The 27049-nt window shown below is 36.6% G+C and overlaps 4 protein-coding genes across 4 annotated transcripts in view; 1 reads left to right on the forward strand and 3 right to left on the reverse strand.

The window, feature by feature from the left end:
- Positions 1-27049, reverse strand: part of clcn5a (chloride channel, voltage-sensitive 5a) — a 90856-nt gene that overhangs the window by 53188 nt on the left and 10619 nt on the right. The window lies entirely within an intron of this gene.
- On the reverse strand, positions 55-3042 carry rab38c (RAB38c, member of RAS oncogene family). Its single transcript, XM_052588515.1, has 3 exons — positions 2530-3042; positions 1794-2074; positions 55-744 (listed from the first exon to the last, which is right to left on the reverse strand). The coding sequence occupies exons 1-3, from the start codon at positions 2720-2722 to the stop codon at positions 577-579; spliced, it is 642 nt and encodes a 213-aa protein (XP_052444475.1). The 5' UTR covers positions 2723-3042; the 3' UTR covers positions 55-576.
- On the forward strand, positions 4229-8349 carry LOC127986246 (ras-related protein Rab-39B). The gene is made up of 3 exons (XM_052588514.1): positions 4229-4563; positions 5235-5461; positions 6640-8349. Exons 2-3 carry the CDS (start codon positions 5247-5249, stop codon positions 7064-7066), a joined length of 642 nt encoding a protein of 213 aa, XP_052444474.1. The 5' UTR covers positions 4229-4563; positions 5235-5246; the 3' UTR covers positions 7067-8349.
- LOC127986241 (cationic amino acid transporter 3) lies at positions 8927-24115 on the reverse strand. Its single transcript, XM_052588507.1, has 12 exons — positions 23995-24115; positions 16447-16871; positions 16195-16356; positions 15298-15469; positions 15041-15159; positions 14700-14922; positions 14479-14618; positions 14014-14116; positions 13659-13885; positions 12622-12788; positions 11375-11483; positions 8927-11277 (listed from the first exon to the last, which is right to left on the reverse strand). Exons 2-12 carry the CDS (start codon positions 16811-16813, stop codon positions 11132-11134), a joined length of 1935 nt encoding a protein of 644 aa, XP_052444467.1. The 5' UTR covers positions 16814-16871; positions 23995-24115; the 3' UTR covers positions 8927-11131.

Below are 27049 nucleotides of genomic sequence, written 5' to 3' on the forward strand. Positions count from 1 at the left end.
CCTTGCACAAGCCTGAATTACGCAGGACTACAATATCATATTCAAGAGCTTGCATGAGGGAAAATATTGTATGCTTTATTTGTTAATGCACGACGTTGCAGGATAACATTTCTAGATACTGTAGCTGTGCAAGTATTAAGGTATTTTGTGTGCACATCATAGTTTTTTAATCTTATAGGCTAACTCAAAAAGAGGTCATTTTTAATAAATATTGCATGCTCAAAGAGTCCGCATACTGAACAGCAAGAAATGCATAATTGACCTGGACTTGTGTTATAAAATACTTGGTATTTGGCTAAAACAGCAGAGTATTCATCCGTAAACAGAACACTGATGAGTGAAATCCTTGAAACTCCAGCACCACAAACACAGTGCACTTAATGATGTGAGATTTCACACTACATATAATCAGCACGATCCTTCTTCACAGTCCCCGCCATTTTGTTGCATTTCTTGTGTCTTGAAGATGAATCTCATTGTTTTGGGATTAACATTAAATGGCCACGCCCCTTTAAGTCTATAACAAACAACATATTTTTTGTTTGTTTTATCACAGTGATATTCATCCTCATGTACTCAGGATTTGGAACACGCCGTGCATCTGGCTCGGACCCGTTCTTTTGTGTTGTTGTTGTACCCGGGGAGGGCCACCGCGTCTGTGTCTGTGTTGCTGGTGATGTTCTCCTCATGGGCTAAAATGTGATCCACCAGACATTTAGCTGCCGCCTCAATGTTTGTGTTTTCCTTCAGTGGGCATAAAATAAAACACAAAGAATATGGGAGTCATTCAGACAATAAGATCACAAAGCCCTATATTACAGCCACATACATCTCCGTTGAAATTCTGGGGGTAGTAAATATTGTAAAATATTATTAATATTTAAACTTTTTTTATTTCAATACATTTAAAAATGTATTTTGTTCTTGTTATGGCACATCTGAATCATTAGTCTTCAGTGTCACGTGATCCTTCAGAAACTGTTCTAATATTTTATAACATAAAACATTTTATAACATTTTATAACATAATTTATAAAATCATTCTGATATTAATATTACAAATCCTTCTAGAGACTGATTTGGTGACATTGAAGTATCAATGCTGAAAACAGATGAGCTGTTTAATATTTTTTCAGAAACCATGATATATTCTTTCAGGATTCTTTGATCAAAACAACATCAATATTTTCAATAGATGTTTTTAGAAAGAGTATCTCTTTGCTGTCACTTTTGATTAATGCATTGCATTTTTGCTGAATAAAAGTATTAGATAACTTATAAAAATGTTATTGACACCCAAACTTTTGAACATTCATTTGTATATAATTTATTATTATTTTATCAACACACATAATTCCCAATCACAAAGGCAGCTTTAAACTGCCTGGTTGAATTTTATATTGTATTAAAAAGTTGAAACGAAAGTATATAAAAAGAGCACAGTCATAAAGTGATAAAGCTGATCCAGAGTTAAAATGTTTCAGACAGTATGGTGTTGTAATTTATTTGAGGATCCACTTTATACCCTATCGCACCCAACCGTGGAACTCATTAAAGTGTGGGTGTAGATGGTAAACAATGGCTTTCCTGCTAATAAGCACAATGCATTCTTGCTGTATTTGTGTTAAATGCAAACAGCTACACAATCACACACACACAGATCCTGATTCTGTATCTCTACATCTGTGAAAATGGAGCAGAACCGATGGATGATTATAAACATCCATTAATCTACTAAGTAATTCATATGGTCGGATACTATCCTGCTCAGGGTCACAAAATAAACCCCTCACCTTTGCGGAGGTCTCAAACCAGCCCACAAATCCGTTCTCTTTGCAGAATGTATCAAGCTTTGGAATCTGGGAACGCAGACCTTCAAGTGACTGGTCAGACTTGTTGGCCAGAAGTACAGCTGGGACAGGTTTGCCGTTGCTGAGAGTGGCCTTTAAGTCCAGGTCGTCTTTCCATTTCAGCACTGCGTCAAACGTGGAGGCTCTGGTCACATCAAATACTATGAGGGCTCCCACGGCCTCCCGATAGTAAACCCGTGTCATGTTCCCATAGCGCTCCTGTCCTATGATGAACGTGTGATGGCAAATTTAAGGTTAAACATCACTCAGACATAAATAGCATCAAGCTTTTAATGTTTTTAAATCCTACAATAACTCTGTGTTGATCTACACTGTCTCTCTCTCTCTCTCTGTGTGTGTGTGTGTTTATGGACTTTACCTCAAACTCTCATGTGACTTTAGCACGAGTATGAGACCAGCTGAGATCAACACAAGACACATTCCTTCACATTCACACAAGGAGGAGATTTCAGAGAAGCAACAGCCTACTTACAATGATTTAACATGGAACGCCAACACTATACAAATGTTGTGTAATATATCTTGTTACTTTAATTGCCTTTGAACTAGCACTAGATAATGTGAATTCAGCATCTCGTAAAGTAAAATAAATCACAGCCAGTGGGATATGTTTAACATATAGCTACATTAAATATTAAAGAGTTTAATAGGAGAATACCTGCTATGTCCCATAACTGCAACCGGACCACCGTCTGACTGTCCCAGTGAAGGACTTTAAGAGCAAAATCCACTCCAATTGTTGCGCGATAATGTTGAGAAAATATTTGATGAACGTATCGTTTGATTATCGACGTTTTTCCCACTCCGAGGTCTCCGATGACTAGAACTTTGAATAAATGTTCTTTCTGCATGACGACTTAAAAATAGCACATAAACAACCATTTGTAGCACTTGAGTGCTCTTATGTTTTACAACTTATCCATTTATCGTTGTAGGATTACAGTTTGTGAGAGGCACGCGCTCTTAAAATGTTTATATAGGCCTAATGCTCAACGTTTGGTCAAACCGCTGTCAATGTTACTTTTTGCTCGTCCCCCATACTATATAAAAACACAGATTGTGTTACAAAATTTACCTTCCCATAAGCTCCACATGAGAAGGAAAACAAAGTGGACGTAAAAAAAAGCCACAAGATGATTTCTGCTTCTTCTTCGTTAAGTACAGACGTGATGAAAAATAATGGAATGGAACTCAAGAACGCCACGCCCATTAACACACGTTGCCTCATAGCCACGCCCCATCTGATTGATTGATTTAAAAACATTTGTTACGTTTGTCATAAGATAATGTTTGGGGCATTTGTAAAATTTGTAAAAAGATAACTAGATTATCTTTGTGGTAACAGAAGTAATAATCATATATTTTAAACATTTTATATTTTAAAGATTATTTAATATTATCAAAAGTGAGGTTTGCAGCACCTCCCAATGTACCCATAAAACTGCACAACGTGGGTGTGTTTACATTTGTCAGACTGGTCTAACAATAATATTTTGATTATATCTAAGTGTTATTTACACAAATAGAGATTTGTTAAAGTTCCCTCCGTGTTTTTGTGGCGTTTAAAAAATTATAATTTAATGTATTTATTAAGCAGCTGAAATTTTGATTCCATTTGATTTGATTTATGCTATGATTTGGGTTATTTGTTTCAGTGCGTGCTGTTTTATTAATTTATTGTGTTTGTGTTGATGGGTAGATAAAATGTCTATATAAATGTCTGTATATAAAATGTAATTTATTATATAAAATGTATAATTTATTATATAAAATGTATAATTTATTATATAAAATATATATTTAATTTCAATATAAAATTTTTAATTATGGTTTATGCACTTGTTCGGTAGGCTATTTAGTTTCCTCTCTGTTTGATGTTTAAATACAAGAATAAGAATTTAATTTAAAATGCTCAGAATAAAGGCCAGTGATTAGAGCTGGCATATGGATATTTGTAGCAATATCCCACAATAAGCTACACTGTTTGGGGCAAAATTATTGATTTTTATTTTATGACAAATTTCATTAGGAAATTAAGTAAAGATAAATAAAATATTTAGTAAATTTCCTACTGTAAATATATAAAAAGTTACTTCTTGATTAGTAATATTGCTAAGATCTTCATTTGGACATTTTTAAAGGCGATTCTTATGACTGATTTTGTGGTCCAGGGTCACATATTCCTTATTTTGAAAAAGTCCATTTGAAAGTCACAAATGATAAGCATCAGTGGTAGGGCTCAACTGTAACTGCCAGTATAAACATCTATAAGCCTCCCGGAAGTGTTGAATGAGGGAGCATGTGCGTCACTCTATCAGTTATTACGGTAATGGTACTGATGAGGGATGAGTCAGGCTATACGATGCTCATGATACTGCCATTTTAACAGCACATTTTCACAAACATCACTTTATCCCTAATCACGAGATCGTCAATATGAATTTACAAAGAATTTATGGGCATTCTGAAACTAACAGGTCTTAATACAAACGCCCCAGTCGATTATGTTCATTCGTTTGGTCAGTTAGTGCTGGACTAGTTGCACATTTATCCTCAAAAAAAAAAAAAAAAAAACATTCGGGTGTGCTCGGATGCCTTGCCTGGGAACGCCACGGTGTTCTACGCTTTCTGCCTGAAAGACAGCGAAGAATATGGGGCTTTCCATCCTCAGACACTGAGAAGCATAACCAAGGTAATAATTAGGCTACACGAAATATACAATAATATGTGTTCATAGAGCGATTTCATTAAACAAGTGCGATGCTCCACTCATAGGCCTGCAAGTATCTACAATGCTTTAGCTAACTTAGCTTTAAACAATCTTATATCGAGAGATGCTAAATTGTGTCGTTTGGATTCTAAAGCTGAAAAACTCGTGTTAAACCTATTACATTTTAACATAAAAAATAAAATAAAAATCAGGACTGGTACAATCTCTGAGATTCACATGGGCCTACTCAAAAATGATTTTATTGACGAATTGTTGTAAATTTGATCACAGTTATAACAATTTTCAACATAATTCCGTTGTATAAATGTATAATTTGGACTGACATACAAATTAAGGGTCTCGCATCATATATAGATTAAGGTAATTATACTAACACCTATTTGAATGATAGTCGTCCATTTAAAGAACGAAGCTCAGTTGGAAGTCTATTCTAATTCTCATCTACACGATCTGATCCCTAAAAATGACTTTTATAATATTTATAATGTATTTGAGTTGAATAATAGCCTACACATAAATAAAAATTCAAGGATAAACAAATGTCATGGTTTTTATTTTTTTATTTGTATTATTTACTCAGAAACATGTATTATTGTGTAATCCATTAACAAATCCCTGTTGTTCATTGGCAGATCAAATAAGATATGGAAGCTATATGGCTGTACCAGTTCCGGCTGATTGTCATTGGCGACTCGACGGTGGGGAAGTCTTGTTTGATCAGACGCTTCACAGAAGGACGTTTTGCACAGGTGTCTGATCCTACTGTTGGCGTAGACTTCTTCTCCCGTCTGGTAGAGATTGAACCGGGCAAACGCATCAAGCTTCAGATCTGGGACACGGCAGGCCAAGAGAGATTCAGGTACATCTGTGGTATTTGATGACATTTATATGTAGCTATCACAGTTACATGCATTCTCCAACTGTAATTCTAAACCATTTAAAACAAGAGATTTGTGGCTTTTAGTCAATTGTTAGCGTTTGGGCTTTCTATATAATAGCATACACTTAAACATAGGCAAAATTAATTCTTTGGCAGATAAATGCATTTCAAATGTATAGACTTTCTCTTCCAGGAAAACAAGCCCAAAAAATGTATGCCTCATTCTGCACTACACAGATTTTTTGACCAATCAAATGCTCTCTAAAATGCGGAAGTCCCTCCCCTGCTGAACACTATTGGCACACATTAACACGGTTGCTTAATGACTTAATGAAGGAAGATAAATAAATGATTCAATTTTTTTATTTAAAACCCCCCAATTGTTGGAATGGCCTTACATGTTAGTTTCCTTGTAAGAGGACAATACATGCAATCTTAGACATTAAACACAAATAAAACATTTTAGTACATTGAGAGAAGAAATATTACTGTGCACTTATTACACACACAAAAAAATTGGTGTAGAAATAGTTTTCACTCAGAAATTGCTATTAAATTTCACAAATAATAAAGAAATGGCAAATAACACACTGAATTAAACATGAAATCAGTTTTAAAGTAGAATATCTTAAATAGTATTATCTTGTAAAATGTAATCCAGTTATCTTTGTTTTTCATCTCTCTTTTTACAATTTACTCAGTTACATATTTTCTCTTAGTGTCAAATCCATATGTAAACTTATGCTTCTTATTACACATTAGTTTAACTACAGTATATACACAGAGACTTTGACATTTTCCTCACATTCAATCTTGTTCCCAACCTGCAATACATTTCTGTCACTGTACATATGTATTACATTAAATAAATTAAAAGATGCGACAAAAAAATAAGCAACCCACAGATTTCATAAACTATTTCAAAGCGCTCACTAAATTCTTGGATTTCAGGCTGTAATCATTTTCTGCTTATAGCTTTCTTATTGGTTATTAGCATCTATTCCCATCAAGTATTGACATGCTAGTTTCATGTTATTGAATACAAATGAAGTCATCCTTTTTACTGCTCATCCACAGCCGTTGATTTATATGATGTAACATTCAACGTGTTGCACCATCTGTCTGATATTGTCTGCTTTTCTCTGTATGTGATCTAGATCTATCACAAGGGCTTATTATCGTAATTCAGTGGGTGGCCTTTTGCTTTTCGACATCACCAACCGCCGCTCCTTCCAGAATGTCCACGAGTGGCTGGAGGAAGCGCGCAGTCATGTGCAGCCGCACAGCATTGTCTTCTTACTGGTGGGCCACAAGTGTGACCTGGAGCAGCAGCGGCAGGTGAGCCAGCAGGAGGCCGAGAAACTGGCAGCCGCTTACGGCATGCGCTACGTGGAGACCTCGGCGCGCGACGCAATAAACGTAGAGAGGGCCTTTACGGAGCTGACGCGCGATATCTACGACTTAGTCAAAAGTGGTGAGATCACCATCCAGGAGGGCTGGGAGGGCGTTAAGAGCGGTTTCGTGCCCAACGTGGTGCACTCATCCGAGGAGGTGACCAAGAGCGACCGCCGCTGCCTCTGTTGATCAAGTGACTTCTGTATCATGCTCCTTCACTGCAAAACCAGTGCCGTCGTTCTCCCTTAGCTTGACCACCCACAAATACTCATCCCCCTCGATCAATGTTTCCTGCTTTCGTAGTTAATTCGAATAAAGTTCCTATTCTCTTTAAAGCCAATTCAGATAATGACCTTAATGTGACCCTGGACCACAAAAGCAGTCATAAGGGACGATTATTTTGGAAATTGAGATTTGTACATCTTAATAAATAAGCTTTCCATTGATGTGTGGTTTGTTAGGATCGGACAATATTTGGATGAGAAGCACCTATTTGAAAATCTGGAATCTGAGGGTGCAAAAAAAAGAAAAAGTTGTCCAAATGAAGTTCTTAGCGATGCATATTACTGATGAAAAATTACTTTTTTATATATTTATGGTAGGAAATTTACAAAATATTTCATGGAACATGATCTTTACTTATATTATCCTGATGATGTTGGGCATAAAAGAAAAATCTGTCATTTTGACCCATAAAATGTATTGTTTGATATTGCTACAAATATACATGTGCAACTTATGATTGATTTTGTGGACCAGGGTCACAAATATCAGCAAATGTGAATTTCTTGGAGCTTTGGCAAGTCTTCTCAATCAATCTGGGAGGATGGAACATGGAGAACTGAGTTGTGGGAACTGTTTAAGAATAAAAAAAAAAAATGCAGAAACACTGATACCTTGAAGCAAAGACTGATCTGAAGTTTAAACCAAAAGTTCACCAAGAAATGATGGATCATTTGAGAGCATGTACAGGAGGACCACACCAATCCAAATGTCCCGTTGGAATCAATAGCCCCTAATGTGTTCACTTAGGATGCTTATTAATAATACTTTTCTGTAATTTATTTTTGAATGGAATTTTTAGCAAGGATGCATTCAGCTGATCAAAGTTGACAGTAAAAACTTCAATATTATTACAGAAGTTCAAATGTATGTGGTTCTTTCAACTTTCTATTCATCAAAGAATCCTGAAATAAACATATCATGGTTTCCTCAATGATATTAAGCAGCACACTGATAATTTAACCAAATCAACATATTAGAATGATTTCTGAAGCACCATGAGGTACTGAAGAATGGTGTAATGACTATGCTATTACAGGAATAAAAAAAAACATTCTGTACACAATATTACTGTATTTTTGATCAAATAAAAGCAGTTCATTCGATACATTAAAAAATCTTACCAACCCCAATGTTTTGAATGTTGATTATTTCTATGCTGGGACTTCTGATTAAATAATTCAACAGTAGGGGAAGCACTTCTGTTTCTTATGGTCAAACCTCGTCGCCTGATGAGGAGATGATGACAAATTTCGCCTGCAGAGGTCATCCCAATAACAGGGAATATGAAAAGTCTGTTTTTCCTTCAGGATGCTCCCTCACGATTGTTAAATGATCCAATACATGTGCAAATGCATTTTAAATCACCACATGAAATATCTCTGAGATGTCATAAACAGAAAAAGCTCAGTCATGGGGAGCAACATTTGAGTTTCCCGCCTTTTTTCTCATTCAACATGGTCATGATGTCACTAAAGACACATTTCCAGAGACTTTGCCAACATACCTATCTGTAAAGCACTGATTTTTCTTAATAAAGTTCACTTATAACTGTTGCCTGTCTAACTTGAGGTTAGTAGCTGCTGAGATGTGCATTTTTTGTCTTACAGACTAATACAATGTCATTTAGCTGACCGAAAATGACTATTAACTGTGTATTTATTGCTCTTGTGTGAGAGATGAGATGAATTATCAATAAAAAGTGACACAAAAGATTGTCTAAAAATGATTTTCTTCTCATATATTTTGCACAACAAACCACCTCTGTTGTTTGGCGCAACATTTTATTTAAAAAAAGAAAAACATGAACAGAAATGTATATAATACAGGACATTTTTTTTTAGTTCATGGCATGAATATTTACAGTTTAAAAAACCCAAAGAGAACATATAAACACATGCAACGCTACAAGTGTATCTCAAAGGCATAGGACTTGGTACGTATTGAAATCTACCAGTCATCTTTGAGGTACATTTGAAACATCAGGCACTGATCTACAGGAGACGCACATCTCCAAACTGAATCAAAACTTTGTAATGCGTAGGGATCAGACAATAATGCTTCATCAGACACGCTTACACGCTAAACGGTACATTTCTGGAACATGTAAACAAACCATTTTCAGCTGAACAAATATAACAGAGAAAGCTATACAAAAATAAGCTAATAAAGTCATAATGATAATGTATTACAGACAAAATGGATTTAAAAATAATAGTGGTTTTAAACAACTTCGACGCTATACTGTCGCACGGTCAAGCCCCCGTTGCTCTCAGATTATCTTGATTTTCAGAATCCTTAAATATGCAAAAAAAAGTTACGATGAGAGCACAAGATAGGTTTGCTTGAGCGAGAGTAAACTAGTATTCCACTACATTATAAATTCTCTACAATAAACTACAAAACAGATAAAGGTACATGAGCCCCACAGCCAAGCTGCCAGGAACAAGTTTCAACGGAAAGTAAAAAAACAAAAAACAAACAAAAAAGCTAAATCTGGTCAAAAATAGTGACAGCTAAGTATCTACACCTTCAGAAATGAAAGAAAGCCTGTTTCTTTAGGTCTTCAGTCTTCAGGCAAGTTTAGGTTTTACCCTTGACCTGCGGGTTAGTTCTTACAGTAAGTCAGCACAGTAACCATAGTTTCTGCTCAAAGATTACAGTTAATACTCTTCAAAATGGAAGCTCAGTATGAGTTTTTCCTTCAAACAATAGCAGTAGCTTTCAGAATCTTACAAGTCAGCGGCGGTTACTATCAAATTACCAGTTTGTACAGATTACCATATATACACTAGCATTCAGAAGTAAATGCTTTTGATAGAAGATTCTTATGATCATCAGGGATACATTTATTTGTTTAAAAAAAATAATATTAGAACTCTAAAAACTTTTTTTTTTTTAAGATTCTTTGATTGCAGTTATTTGGAATTAAACTCTTTGTAAATATTATACACGTCTTTACAGTGACTTTTCAATTTAAAGCATCCTTCCAGAATAAGATAAATTCTGAAAAAAAAAAATAATAATAATAATTTTTGAACAGTAGTGTAAGCAGTTTTGGCAGAAACAATAGTTACTAAGGCAACCTTCCATAAATGTTGTGTAGAAGCACTGTTATACAGTATGCCAAAGTAAAATCATCAAGTTTAAGGAGTTGGAAGGGTAAACTATACAAGTCCATATAAAACAGTTTTTTCCAAAAAAATAATTTAGTATTTTGTAAAACGGAACAGATTCTGGCACAACCTTATACAATCCATTCAAAACTCTCTCGCTCTTTTGCACACACACACACACACTTACACAAACACTTACACACACACACACACACACACACTGGCCAATAACATTATCCCAACACACAGCAGACAGCAGTGCTAATAACACACCGTCATCATACTTAGGAAATGGAAACCATTTTTCTATCCATACACTCTTTGGACAACTCTCAAACTCATGGGATTTTAGCAAAGCTAAAAATGTCTAAAAGCTTTCGGTCAGTAACCCCCCAATTACCCTGTCTTCAATTATTCTGTTTAACAGTAACCAATGACCACAAATACTGTCCAACAGTATTGCCAGTTTCTAATTGTGAACACTAGGGGTCCCTTTTGTACTTCACAACCTTATTCTGGGAAACCAGGAGGTGAAAACAGACCATTTTGGACCCAAAGGTGCACAAACAATGCGCTTGGAGCGCGATCCCGAAAATAAAATACTGTACACAGTCAGCTTATTGTCTGCCAGACAATATTTTCATTACAGTACTAGTGATTACAGCAAGACATTCAACCCAGCATTTACAGTACTGGAGGGCCAAGGCTGCACAACAACCTCTAACGGAAAACACTTCGGGTTCTTTTAGAGAAACCCGTTTGGGGCAGTTTCTACAATAAATGAGTCATTGTTTCAAAATAAATCTGCAACTTCAGTGAAAAGGCGTAGGGCAACATGCCCGTCGTTTTCTCCTCATCAAGGAGAAATGCAATCCACTTCACTCTCCTCACCGACAAGGTATATGGGGCTTTTGTTCTTAAGGGCCGGCTCATATTTTCGGAGGGAGCTGTTCATGGCTTCAGTGCTGTTCCGGATGCCGTAGCCGAAGTAGATTGCGAAACCTGGGAACGGACATGAGAAAAGAAGTGGGTGGTTTGTTATGAAGGAAACAAACAGGACGCTATCGCAGGCTGCAGCTAAATGAACAGATGTCCTCACCGAGACACATCCACACGGTGAAGCGGCACCAGGTGGCCATGTCCAGCTGCATCATGAGATAGATGTTGACGAAGATACTGAACAGAGGCAGCCAGGGCAACAGAGGCACCTGCACACAGGAAGATTTAGATTTGTGGTTAGAACAATGTAAGACTTTTCAAATATGAGCACATTTAAAGCACCAGGCATCGCAGACTAAATCAGCATCATAGACTAAACAACTTTAAGGCCATTCTGAACACAAACTTGTGTAGAAATGCACCTTGTTGTATGGGAACATGACACATGAAAACTGTTTGCATTTTCTTTTTTCCCCTCAAATTCGATTAAATATTTTTAAATCCATTTTTATCCATTTTCATATTGAACAAAAATTACATTTATTCTATTTCATAAAACCCGTGCTAAAATCAACTCAAATTATTAAACCTGTGAAATCCTCAGAATGGATGAAATCAAATTTTGGGGCTGTCTTTTTATCTCCCCAAATTCCATGATTCCAAGATTTTTTTCTCAAATTCTATTCTATTTTTTTATTTTTTATTTTTATTTTAATGGTTAAAATAATTTTTGGTAATAAAAAAAGAATTAATTTAACTTTTATTATCTAACAATTTAAGATTGTTTAAGTCCCTATAAAATCTTTAATTTTTCCCATAAGTTTTTGTTTTTTTTCCGGTTTTTATTTTTTAATTCCATCCCCATTTTATTGATTTAATTTGGTTTAATTAATTTTAAAATGTCTATTCAGTTCAATTTGCAGAACTTTTGACAATTTAGTAATTTATAAAAAAATTATTTTTCCAGAAATGATCAATTTCTTGATGATTTATGATTTTATACAAATGCGTTATCTATCGTAATCAAATTAATGCATAATTCATTATCAATTTAATGAATATTTTAAAATGTAATCAAATGAAAATGTAACTTTTTTTGCGTGTGATAATAGACATTGTAAATTCAGCTTTTAATGACTGTATTCCATCTGCGTTTTCTGAATCAGAAATCAAAGGGCCCTTTATTTGGTGTTACACAGAAAAAATAAATTCATACAGGTTTGAGACGACATGAGGCCGAGTAAATGAAGACAGAACCCTCATTTTTAGGTGAACTGTCCCTTTAAGTCTGTCAGTATTTGTGTTCTAATAGTGCATTTCCTTTTACATCACTTCAGTGCTTACGGTGAAGCCCGAGGCAAAGATTTATAGCATAATAAAAGGTCAAATTACGAGGACATCTGGTACCTTGAAGGTGAGAGCTTCTTTGCTCTCAGGCTGCCTCCAGATCACTATGACACACAGGATGCACAGCAGGACCAGAATGACACACGCCGTCACCGACACGATCTCCAGATCCAGGATGGCTTCCAGACGCAGAGCCAAAACCATGCACAGCACGGTGATCAGCACAGCTACACAGACAACAGGATATAAGAATTAGTCCACAGTCAACAGAGTCATGATTAGTCAAATCACTGCCAACTATATCACTCAATCAAATAAATATAAATAACTGAGTCTATGCAGAGTGTACATACACTACATATACACCGCAGCACCATCCAATAGTTTAAGCTTTTGTGCTCACCAAGAATTTATTTGATCAAACCATTAAAACAGTAATATTGTGAAACAATTTTAAATAACTGTTTTCAATTTAAATACATGCCCGGAAATCATGGTAAATCATTAAGAAAATCATTTTTATATGTTTATTTGGTGTTAACAAATAATCTTTTAATATTATCAGTGTTGAAAACAGTTGAAAATGTATTGCGTAATATTGTTCTTTTAATATTATCAGTGTTGAAAACAGTTAAATATGTATTGCTTAATACTGTTGTGATAGACTTGTTTCAGGATTCTTTAATAAAGAGCAATGTTTAATTAATATTTTTACTAAATATTTTATAGCATTATCAAAATATTCTCTGTTGCTTTTGATCCAATGAATGCATCCTCACTGAATAAAAGTTGTTGCCCTCCCAAAAAATGAATTTTATACTGACTTTTAGTGTATAAAAAAATATACACTAAAAGTCAGTATAAAATTCATTTTTTCAAAAATTCACACTAGGGTTACACAATAACTCTCACTTAAAGATAATAAATGAGAATCGGTTTCATACTGTACATTCTAACATTGTGATGCCTCAATCCACTGCTATTTTTTTTTTTTAATATAGACAAAATCCCTAACTCACCCTTTTACTGTTCACACAATTCTCTTTTTTGTGTTCGTGTCTGTGTGTGTGTGTGGGGGGGGGGGGGTTTTCACTTACAGATGACAGCGGTTGTGCCGTAGACAATAGTTCCTGAAATTTCAGTTGGTGAGTCCTTGGAAGGAACCAGGAGGAGTTTTAGGGAGAACTTCTCTTTGCGGGGATTGTCATCCAGGTCCATGCCATATTCATCTCCACTATCTCCACATACGGCCACCTTCTCCCCACCGACCAGCTCCACCAGTTTCTCAGTCTGACTGGAAGAGTTAAGGTTGCCTGGCTGATATCTATACACATAAAGATCGGTTGAGTCAAACCACGTACATTCATGACCCGAAAATACAGCCTCTTTTAACGATTTAGGGAGTTGATAGTAGCGGACCCATTGCATAGTGTTCGTGATGTTTTAACCTACCTGAGGATGAGAACACACACGGCCACCAGAGAGTACGCAAGCAATGTCCCAATAGACATGAGATCGACCAAAGCAGCCAAATCAAACAGAAACGCCATGAGAGCTGAAAAAAAGATAAAACAATCATGTCTGAAAATCCATTCATATCAAAACTTACATAACATCACCACCTTTAAAATGTGAAACACCACGTCTAATCCAGACACGTAGCGATACAATCTACTTTTTTTCATTAGCAGCCTCAAAAACAAACATTTGTTTTCATTTCTGCAGCGCTGCACTGGGTAGCTCCGCCCACCGTGAAATCTCATTGGTCCAAAATCCACATAACTGTATATTAAACAAACAAGTGTGATCTGATTGGCTGCCTCATTCCTGATTTCAGTGTGAACAAAAATTAAGTGACGCCTGCAAAGATAGGACATGTTGTAAAACAAACAAACGAAAAATAAAAAACTCCCTCACCTGCCACTATTCCAGACACAATAGTCGCCAGCAGTGGAGTTTTGCTTTTCTTGTTCATCTTCGAGAGGAAACGGAAGAGCAGCCCGTCCTCTGCCATAGCGTAGATCACTCGAGGCATGGGGAACATGGAGCCTAACAAGCTAAGACACAAATAAAACACAGATTCAGATAAATGGAAAACATGGGTGGAAACACTGCAGGACAAAAAGTCCTTGAGTTACCTTGTCGAGAGGGCACAGAGTGAACCAACGGCTACGATATAGCGTGCCGGCCCCCAGCCTACGTAACTGAAGGCCTCGGGCAGGGGACTCTGGGTGTTGAGTTTGTAGTAGGGCATCATGAGCGTGAGAGCAGCCGACACACCAAAGTAAGCAAAGAAGCAAATGAGCAGAGAGGCCACAATGCCCACAGGGATGGAGCGCATGGGGTTCTTGGCTTCCTCACCTACAGGAAGAAATAAGGTTAAAGGGAACCACATACATTTCTGACTCAGAAGAAACCAAAACAAAATGTTCAGCAAGCAGTGTTCGTGCTCTGTATTGCTGACATTTAAAAAACGTACTTGTTGTTGCAATGCAATCAAAGCCCACAAAGGCGTAGAAACAGGTGGCTGCGCCAGATAAGACGCCGCCGAAGCCGAACGGCGCGAAGCCTCCACTTCCAAATGTGCTTTCAACCGATCTGTGAGAACAAATGGATTTGTCAAATCTCTTGCATGTATTTTGTGTGTGAAATCACATTCTCCACCGCACAGCTGGAAGAGATCCTCATTTGCTCTGCTTCAAAACGATGAGCAGGATTCTTTCATATCAAACGTACTCTGGTTCGGTGATGTTCGTATCATTGACGAAGTCCTCATATGTGAGGTTCCAGTTGGCTGTGTTGCCTTTGACGAAGCCAGAGATGATGACAAAGCCCAGCACGATCAGGTTGATCCCAGTGAAGATCTTGTTCACCAGAGCAGATTCACTTACACCAAAAGCAAGCAGTCCTGAGGAGGAAACAGATCTTTTATGAAATCAGCTTGTTTTTTTAATAAGGATGATTATAACAATTTCGGTTCGTTTTTTTTTTCTTAAAATGTATAGATTCTACATGTGTACTGATTACGCTGTTTAAACTTTATGCTTCAGGATAAATGTTCATAAGGTCACAATTATTATTTATTTTTTTTAATTAAATGTAATAAATTTTTACTACATACATTTATTACTTGATAAGCACAATATAATAGTGTGTCGATATTAGATTTTTTTTTAATCTGCTTTGCCAACATCAAATATTTAATTATGAATGCTCATTTCCCATTTTTGCATCTGTGTCATCTGAGTTAATATTTAACACTTTCATTTTTTCAAATTGTAATTTAACCAAATGCATTAGAATATTTTTGTGATGCCTGAATATGCTTTTAACATGGTTGGTTTTTATTTATTATTTATTTATACAACATCTATAATATAGAACTTACATTTTTAAATTTATTAAATTATCAACTAGTTCATCCAAAAAAATCGGTTTAGCTACAAATACATGTGGATGCCTAATAATATGTATTTATAAAAAGTTTTAACATTTTACTGTTTACCAAGTGCTTGTTCTGTTCATCTCTACATTTCTGGTTATTAGTTAAAGACACAACAACAACAACAAAAAATATCTGTAAATCCTAAAATCCCATATTTTAATTATGATTTCTATTTTTAGTTCTCTCACCAGTCAGTAGCAGGATGAGAATGAGGGCAAACAGGTCCGGATATTCAGCAAGAACTTTCCCAGGAACCTTCATGGCCATAGATGCCCTGAAGAAGTTAGAGATCTTCTGCTCGACCAGGTTATCGAACGTAGAGCTCCACGCTCGCGCCACACTAGCTGTACCTGAAAACAAGAACCAGCTTTTTAGTGCAGTTATAGCTACAACAGATTTCTTGAAAATCAGCATCAACAACTGGTACTGGACTCACTCACCTATAACGTAAGAGAGGATGAGGTTCCAACCAGTGATGAAGGCCCAGATTTCTCCCACTGTCACATAGCTGTACAAGTACGCAGACCCAGTCTTAGGGACTCGTGCGCCGAACTCTGCATAGCACAGTCCGGCCAGCATTGAGGAAAGTGCGGCCACAAGGAAGCATAAGACGATAGCAGGACCTGCCTTCTCTCTTGCAACCTCCCCAGCCAGCACATAGACCCCAGCGCCAAGTGTGGAGCCCACGCCGAGCGCCACCAGATCTAGAGTGGACAGACACCGGGCGAACCGCGTTTCCTCCCCAGAGCAGTCCAGCACACGACGGCGCAGTAGTGCGTGTCCAAAAGATGCCACTTTGTCCACCATGATTAATGCGGAATGAGGAGACCGGTTCTTTGTTGTGCTTGTTCTGTTACTTATACGCCTAGAAGAGCACACAGAAGAGGAAGGAAGAATTAGACATATTTGGGTGTGACTGTCAGTTGCCCAAGGCACTACGCCAAGGTTTGATCAAACTGGTTTAAGTCAGGACATGTCTACACTTTGTGTTCATCACAGCTCACTGCCAGATTTCAGTGAATGCATCATTTTGTGATTCTCAGAATTCCTAGTGCATGAGGAATTACTAAGTATTCCCGAAGTACAAGAGGTTCTTTGGAAGAAGGATTTGTCCCAAATCTTCGGATCTCTGCCCTCTAATTAAATAGTCGGTTAGGGTCGGATACAAAAATGGAATCAATTACACACTGATCTAGTAAAGTAGTATTCCCAGAGGAAAACTCAGGCAACAAACTTCATGACATGAATGTGGAACTCCAGTTTTGTGCTGCTGGCAACCAAAACTATATCTGATCTGATTAATAGATATGGCAGATAAAGACAGTATTGAGTGACGGAGCCCAACAGAGAGTAAAGAGGAAAATTCACAATTATTAGAAAAAAATAACACACAGTACTGTTGAAAAATTGTGTGATTCTGATGAGTAGATAGTTCAAAAGAACAGTATTTATTCAAAATAGAAATCTTTTGTAATATTATATATGTATAATATATTATCCGTCCACGTGAGGGTTAGAGAGCTCTCAGAATTCATAAAAAAAAAATCGCAATTTGTGTTTCGAAGATGAACGGTGGTCTTATGGGTTTGGAACGACATGATAGTGAGTAATTAATGCCAGATTTTTCATGTTTGGATGAACAATTCCTTTAATGCAACTTGCTAGATATCTGTATTTTATTTCTTTTTCACCCCAGACTTTTGAATGATAATGTATAAACTTGTCAAGATAGACTTCCATTGAGATCTGAGGTTTTAATGCAATGACAATAGCTTCCATAAAATCCACAATGCAGGATGAATTAAAACAAAAACAAAAAAACAAAAACGAAGAACTACACTACCCAAAATCCCAAAATGGTTTCGGTATGCCAGTTAAATAGGTCAATGTTACCATAGAATCGAGCAGTGAACACCCAATCACATGAAGATCTGTGAAAAAGTACTGCTGTGATTTAGCTTAGAACTGTTTATTAACGATAGTTTTTGAATTTCCTATTGAGAAAATTAATTTAAAAATCCCAGTAATTTTCACAGGAATCCGAATGAAGATTTTGAAACAGGTTTTAAGTTGGCCACATAAATTTGTTTTGACAATAGATTAAATTTTGCATTAAAAAAAATCCTATTGTGAATGCAACTGAATCTGATTTAAAAAAAACTATGATTTCTAAACTGTGGTAAAAGATACGAAATTCTTAAAAAATTTCATCGTAAATTCTTTAGTTTAAAATCTCGAGATCCTGCAAGTATAATTTTTTCCAATTCTCTCAGATAGGCATATTTCGACAAATGGGTGAAAACTTTCTGTAGCGCAATTATAACTGCTGATGTGATTGAACTGATTTGCTTGTTCAGTGTGAACGTTTCAGTTTCTTATTGACCCGTTTGTGTCTTTATCGGAGCTTTCTGATTCCAAAGCACTACTGCTAGCTCATGAGGTAACATGGTCATGTTTATGTCTGAGCAAGCAGTAGTACACTGATGTCGACACTCTTACTGGTGATGACGTTTACAGCGATCCAAACAGAAAGGATTTGGAAACGTGCAAATGAAGACACGACTGAAACTTGAGTTGCAGCAACAGCTATTAAAACCACACAAACACTGACGCAACGACAGTGAAGAAAGTTGGAACGTGGAGCACTCTGTCGTCTTACATTCTTCACAAACCGCCGTGACGATTCCCCTTCCCGTCCCATGACGGAGATCAATTATTTAACACTTATAAATAAAACTTGTCACAAAACCAACAAAACTAGAACAAAGAAATCGCTAAAAATGGCTTCATGAAAGTTGTGGAAATGCTCGCAAAGAGCCCCATGTGCCGGATCAAAGTCAGGTTTGACAAAGAGGACAGAGGAGGGGGGAAAACAAAAACATCCCTGTAATTCACCGGACAATGGAGGGGCTGAAATAGACTCTTTTTATCTGTAAGGTGGTTTGTTTCACTTGGCACAGCAGCTGGCAAGATTCTTAGTGGTTTGAGTCGCGCTCAGTCCGGGCAAGAGCTCAGAACTTTAAAGCCACTGTTGTGGTCTTACACAATGCATACAATAGCTCCTTTCTTTCACTACTCTGTGCTTCTCCTTATCATGAAATGAATACGCCTATGTAACATATTAAATGTGGCAGTGATATATTATCAAGCGGTTGAGAAAGTCTGCAATTATGTCTTCCTTTTTACCAGGTTGGAGCCTCGACCTGGCGAGGAGGTTTGCGGCATGCACCCATATCAGTTGCCTTGAAAATGTTCCCTACCAGGAGTTTCTTTTTGGGCCGTACAGTACACACATGTGTGATAGGCCACAGCGAGGGCGGCAGCACTAATCTCTTTCTTGTGGTCTCCACGAGGATGGCTGAGTGACACGTAGGTGAAATTAAATCCGTAAGGCTTTTGATCTAGCCTTGAGAAATTCACGAATCCCATGCCGTGGGTTATTCAGTGGAAACTGGCACACCAACGACACCTAAACATTTTAGTTTAATTCTCCAATTTGGCTAAGCTTGGGTAAATGAAATCTTCTCAAAATCTAGTTTGAAACACGTTGCAAGAAAATCACTCTTTCTATTCATGTTGGTTTCATATGGTTTCGCAAAACTTTTATACCATTTTTCAAGAAACATTGAGACGCAATGTCATATGGTGCAACCATCAAGTAAAATGCAGTAATTGACCTATACTTACATTACCACTGTTATTTGTATTATTATTAATATATCACAATAGTATTTATCAATTTTTAAGTACTTCCATTTTTATTTTTTATTCTTTATCATACTTTATATCTTTATTACTTTTATTTACTTTTAGTTTTAGTAATTTTATAGTTGACATAAATTTTGAAAGTTGTAGTTTTTATAGTTTTATAGTTTAGTATTATGAGTTTTTCATTTATTCATATTGTTAAGTTGCACCATATGACAATAATCAACATGTTTTTCAAATTTTAATAAGGCATTGTTGAAATACTTTGGTTTCTGACAAACAATAAGATAACACCTGACATTTTTTACTAGATGGCCCACAAATTGTATGTTTATATATATATATATATATATATTAGGGGTGTAACGGTTCACAAAATTCACGGTTCGGTTCGATACGATACACTGATGTCACGGTTCGGTTCGGTTCGGTTCGATACGTTTTAGATACAGCAAAATGTAAAAACATCTCAACTTTTCAGAATGCCGCAAGCGCACCGCGGGTCATGTGACAAGAACCAACCAATCAGCTTCATCCTTTCCCGTAACAACGTTGAGAGCTCAGCCAAGATGAAGGATCAGCTGATCATAGTTGTATATGGATTGCAATTTTGAAATAAATTCAGTAGCAGAGCTACTGCAAGCGATTTTTAGAGCTGCAAATCCATTTATCCTTCGCTGAAATTTCCGCGAAATTTCAAGTTTCAGCAAAGACAGACGCCTCATGAGCGCTTCTGCCCGAGCGCTTTGGAAAGGAGGAGAAAGACGCGCTCAGCGTTTTCCATGCGTTTTTAGGCACGATATGTGAACGGCCCCTAAGGCGCTCGCTCACTCAGCACGCGCTGAAGGCTCGTTGCAAAATATCTAATGCATTTAACAGACCAGAAATATAAGATCCTAAAATAACCAACAGGTCTGGTGTTTGGGTTGGATTCCCTGTAAGCTATAGTGTCTAAATGCTGCAGGGATAGTTTGCTGCGTGCATGTTTCTCCTTTTTTTCGTCTTTTCCCAAATAGTACTGACGCATATATCCCAGATATTCCCGCTGTTTTTTTTTTGTTTTTTTTTTGTAATCCCGCTGGTGTACCCTACCCTGTCATGTTGCAGATGCGACATACCGTTGTTTTTTTATCCACCACTCTCTTGCCATCACCATTATAGCTTAAAGGGAATCCAAAGTGCACCCAAACACCAGACCTGTTGGTTATTGGAGGATCTTCTCATTTCTAGTCTGTTAAACGCATTGGCTATTTTGCAACGAGCCTTCAGCGTGTACTGAGTGAGCGAGCGCCTGCTGAGTAGCCTAACATAAACATATAAGATGGTGTTTTTTTCTTCTTCGGGAGTGTCAGGGGCGTTGCCTGTTACGTTGTTTGGGTTATTGGGCTACCTTGTTGAACGCATATCATTATATTTCTTTCTCTCTCTTTTTTTTTTTTTTCAAATATAATTAATTACTCCAACGAACCGTTCGGTATACATAATGCGTACCGCGTACCGAACCGAAAGCGCCGTACCGAACGGTTCAATACGAATACGCGTATCGTTACACCCCTAATATATATATATATATATATATATATATATATTTATTTATTTATTTTTTTATTATTTTTTTATTTTTTTAATGATATTTGCATTTATGTTATTTTTTAAGTATTTAAAATAAATTAATATTTGGGGAAAAAAAATCATTGCAGGCTAGTTGCAACAATGATGATTGCTGAATGTACGGGCTTAGACGTGAAGGAACGTTAAAGTACACACACACACACACATGGGCTACAGTATATATACTCTTACAGGACTCGTCATGTCTATGGTTCAAGTAACACATACATGAGTGTAAGACGTTAGTGTTTTGAAGTGACTCACTGGGCTTTTCTCAAAATAAATACCTCAACGGATTCTAAGAGGCTTACATAAAGACTCGCCAACTGGTTAACCTTCTTAACAGGAGAGCGAGGACTCCATTGGTTTACATTAGGTGTTGTTTTTGTTTTGGTTCGCTGTTCTGCAGAACAGATTTGTATTATCGCAACTCAGTAAATGTGTTAGTCCAACATCTAAACTTTCAAAACAAACACCACAAACCCCCTATTCAATGTTTAATAAGTACAATTTCCCTGGAACTATGAAACTGGCCAATTACATACTGTAATAAACCATTTGAGACATGAAATATGGTATATTAGACCCATTTAGAAACATTAGATACCTATTCAGTCTTAATAAAGTTTCTGCTCTTGACAGGATTTGCTAGGAACAATCATTCCCAGGCTCTGCTTCTTATTAAAAATCAGGATCAGTATTACTTCTTGATCATTCAGATGACCCTTATAACTGATTTAGCACAGTGATATACACAAGTACGAAATGATATCTGTGGGTAAATGGACATTTAGTAGTCTACATGCAGTGTATATAAACACAGCGTGGGAATATATATTTCTTTTACCAAACAAGGAGAAATGCCGTAGAGAAGGAGATACTACAACACTGTTTCGGGATCCACAGGTTTCACTGGCCACGGGTGCCACGTTACAAGTAGAAACCAGCATGAGAGCTTCATTCCTCAAGAACTCAACCATTCATGGTTATGAAACGGACTCATTCAGACCTCAGGGGTGGCACATACTGCTGTGAATGAACCTGGCAACCTCTCATATAGCTGGCTTAATGCCATCACACAGCCCCTTAACAGGGCTCCACAGATTGTGCAAAATACCAGCGAGAGATCCTACAAACTGAATAAACTTCAGGGATTGACTGACAACAACTGTGAATTTGTTCAACCAATGCCACTGTGTAAAATATTAACATTTATAAGTAAACTAAACAAGTAAAGAGACTATCTACCACAGTTTCCCCCTTAATCTAAGATTGAAAAGTTTTAATTGGTTGAGATTCACACTTAACTGTTTATCAGTTCTTTAATATCAGGACTACTAATGTTGGATGGTTGGTAGGTACGTTTTAAGAATAGCACCCAAATGCCACATGGTGTTCACAGGAAAACTATTCTATTCAGTTTATGCAAGAATAATGTTCTGATATTTGTATTTAAATAATCTATACAAATAATTTATTTGTAGAATACTTTTGCAATCATTAATTCTCAAAGGGCTAATATTTAGTAATGATAAATATTATTATAGATATTATAAAATGTTTTCTGTTATTAATCAGTTGGTTATCAAAAATATTGAAACATAGGTGGTTGAAAACAATGCTGGTTGGTTGGTCTGTAATAAAAACAGCAATGTGTTGGTGGAGATGAATGGTCTGATGTAAAATAAACCAGCAAAAAAAAAAAAAAAAAAAAAAACGATCACCATGTACCAAAACACAGAAAATTCTCTTCAAATTATTATTATTTTTTCAGCAGGGGTAAAATACATGACAACACAAACAAAACACAACGAACGTCACGGGATGAATCATGTACCCCTCCGACGTCAAAATAAAACAGCGTCATTTGTAACAGTGATAGTAGTGAGATCCGGTCCCAGTCAGTTCTAGGCTGATGCAACTGTTACAATAGATGCTACTTCCGGGAACAATGTCCAATGTTTCTTTTACTGTCTATGGTCCAATGTGTGAGCGGGAAATCACTTAGTCGCTTCAATGAATGAAACGCGCCTAGACCTAAAACCGTCACGTTAAGAGAAAATCTTAAAATACAGGCTAAAGCAAATGTGTGGAACAAAAACGAAGCAGATAATACATTTAAACAGACAGATGAATTATAGCATATTTAATCACCGGTGTTCGTTCTCCCTGGCTTGCTAGGACACACATATGTCTCCTTTCACTGATGAATAATCCTCCAAAATAACAGAATAAGAGAAAGACGAATAGTTGTGATCGACAACACAGAAGGTGTTTAATTTTATAATTAGACAAGTAGCTAACAAATTAATGAAATGTCAGTTTACTAATTTTACTTTTAATTACAATTACAATGTACTTGTAATTAATTTATTCACAAATGATGCATGAACATTATTGTTTCATGACAAGAGTGCACTAATCTAACATTACGGCTTATGCATGCATCAAAATATTATTTTATGTTATATAGTTAATGTCGTGGATGTAAATTAATTTGACAAGATGATAAAATGCACGAGTTCGATTGCATCAGATAGCTACCCGTATAGTGCAATAATGGATCAAGGCTGTATCACAGAGTCAAGATGGACTAATATGAAACGATATTCTTAGTTACCAAAAAAAAAAAATTGATGTCGAATAAATATAAAATAGTGAAAAATTACCTCTTGGTTTCTGATGTGAAGGGGCCGATATCTTGAGTCTGTTGTAATTTACCTTCTCAGCCTGTGCGCGAGACAAGTCCGCATCAGCTCGTGAGTCTACGTTTAGAGGCTGAAGTGCAGGTGACGTAGTATAAACAAACCGTCACACCAATGTCTCCACCCAATTTCTCCAACCAACCAGGAGCTCCAGATTAACATTTTAAAGATAGCTTTATATTTTCATGTTTAAAGGACCAAATAATTATTACGTTATAATGTGTAAAATATTATTATTATATTTTTTTTTCTATTAGTTTTTTTTCTGCTCGCTAATGTTGTACTATTAGATGTATTATACATTTTCCTAAATCATTTTTATTTGTATTATTTACTTTAATAATTTTATTGTTTTATTCAATTAATTTTAGTTGGTGAGGTATTTACTGCTTACTTGCAGCCTTCTGCTCAAGAACACACCCTAACACTTGTCACCTGAAACGGACAATTTATCCGCAGCTTTGAAACAACTATAAAATCAGCTAAAATCCGATTACACTTCCCATTGTGCTTAGTCAATGGCTCTGTGTTCACTGCACAATGACGATAAAGTTGATTCTAATCTGATTTTAATGCACTAGTATATGTATATGACTGTCTATTTTCAGAATTATAGACATTTATTTGTGGAGTAGGCCTAAATCAGAAGGGCTGGTCATAAAGAGGCATCAAGCGATCCCATGTGAAGAGTTATTCTTATTCTTATCAATTAGACTGTGTCAGAAGTCACAGTGTCTTATTTATGAGAAAGAAGTATTGGGCAGAGATCCAGAAGAAGAGAAAAGTGGCTTACTGATCAGTTTCAACATTTTCGCACTGTTAGTGTTCAAGTCCAGCAGGTTTAGTATGGTTTCCGCTTTAGCATTGGTGCGAAATAAAATAAACTTTAACTTGGGATTCATACTGGCTCTTTCTGAGGTGTAGTGTGAGGGAGGATCTGCTGGTGTAATAAAATAAATCTCCCATTGGCCTTGGTGAAGTTCAGATCGCTCTCCCAAGCAGGGGGCCCATTATCCGCAGAAACATAGACTTAATCTCAAACTTTTCCAAGAAATGAACTTGGACAAGCATCAACCACCTAAGGACAAATTTAAATCTTTGTATTCAATGTAACATAATAAGCATTGGCAGGTTTTAATACATACTATCTTAAAAATGAGTTCCAAAAGGTGGGTTTATGCAGCAATGCCATGGAAAACCCTTTATTGGCATTGATGGTCCCATGAAGAACTTTTAAAATCCATGGAACCTTTCCATTCAACAAAAGACTCTTTAGATTATTAAAAAAAACTTTCCTCCACAATCAAGTAACATAAAGGTTTTTCATAGTGCCATAAATGGCAAAGAAACTCCATTTTTAGGAGTGTACAGTTAGTTTTGTTGGTTCCTGTCCAGACAAAAAGTCTGGTGCATATCCTCAATTCTTGTTTAATCTTTTTCCATCCCGTCAAGTTGACTGAAACATCATAAAACAATGGAAACCAGGTCACAGCCTTGCATTATGTGATCTCATCCACTGCAGTTTCAGAGTTAACAAAGCACATGTAATCTCACGTCTGTCCATGTGGCTGCTCCTTTTAGCATGTTTTCATAGGGCGGTTTAAAGTCTGTGCATCAAAGAAAGCCTTGTGGTCTTTGACATCGGTGGATATGTTGTGTCAGATTGTGTATGCATCAAAAATATCCCATTTAGCTTCCACTTCACAGAGTAATGTTGCAATCATGCGTTATGCACAAACGTACAATTTACTGCTGCTAGTCAGGTGAAGTCTTTTAAAGAGGTCTTATGATGCGATTTACATTTTTCCTTTCTCTTTGGAGTGTTACAAGCTCTTGGTGCATGAAGAAGATCTGTAAAGTTGCAAGGACTAAAGTCTCAAATCCAAAGAGATATTCTTTATCAAAGTTAAGTTTCTGCCACGCTCCCCTAAAACGGCTCATTCAAACGCCCCCATATTTCTACGTCACTATGTGGAAATATTTGTGGAATGCCGCCCAAATGTTCACGCAAAGAAGGCGTGGTTTCAGAAACTGCAGTTATTGTTGAAGCAGCCATGACAGGGAGATGCTGTGTGTATCTATGAAAAATCAAAAGCACTATGGCCTTCTGAAATTAGATGAATTAAGGAATTTTTAAGATTACTTGCAACAAAATACCAACGCATTTTATAGACGACTGTTTCGTGAACCTGGGAGAGGAGGTAATTCTGATTTTGCTATGACAATCTGGCGCTTCTGAATGTTCAACTGCTGAGTTTTGCACATAGCGTGTGTGTGTGTGTACTGCAAACACATACGAGCTTCATCAGTGTGTCTGTCACATGACTCTGTTCCCCTTTCAGTCTTGAACTGATGGTAGAACTAAGGACATTATTAACTGCCTTCACATTTATTTTGAAAGATGAAGCTCGTGATTATGGAAAGGGTTTATATTTCCGACGAGTGCTTGTGGTGTTCTGCCAATCACAATGCACTGGGTCAGTTGGCCAATCAGAGCAGACTGCGCTTGTCGGAAGGAGGGCCTTTGTAGAAAACAGTGTTTGAGAGAGGCGGGGCATAGAGGACCTACAATAATGTATTTGAAAAAATAATGTGTTTTTTGAACATTAAAGCATGTCAATATATTCTGTTACACCAAATACACATAATAATGATCTTTAAAAAAGCATCATATGACCCCTTTAAAGTGAATGGCAAGTGTTACTTCATCCCTATTCTTGTCTGTGAGAATGGTTGATAAAGGCAAGCCCTCTTTTTACACCTTGTGGACAAATCAACTTTAAATAAAGCATTTGTGGAAACAAATTAATATAATCAAATGTATACAGTGAAAAAAAAATCACCTTTGAGCTCGTTTGTCCAAGTGACTCGCACACTGCCGATTAGACTCGACTATTAGTATATCCAACAGTATCCGGGATCTAAATGAGGAACATTGTAATCCTCTTAACAGGCTTCTTCTTGCAGTTGTAAGAAGTAATGGTGTCAGTTTATCCACATTCAAGCAGCGCTTACACAG

The sequence above is a fragment of the Carassius gibelio genome, chromosome B21 (assembly GCF_023724105.1).
Source record: "Carassius gibelio isolate Cgi1373 ecotype wild population from Czech Republic chromosome B21, carGib1.2-hapl.c, whole genome shotgun sequence".
Classification (NCBI taxonomy): domain Eukaryota; kingdom Metazoa; phylum Chordata; class Actinopteri; order Cypriniformes; family Cyprinidae; genus Carassius; species Carassius gibelio.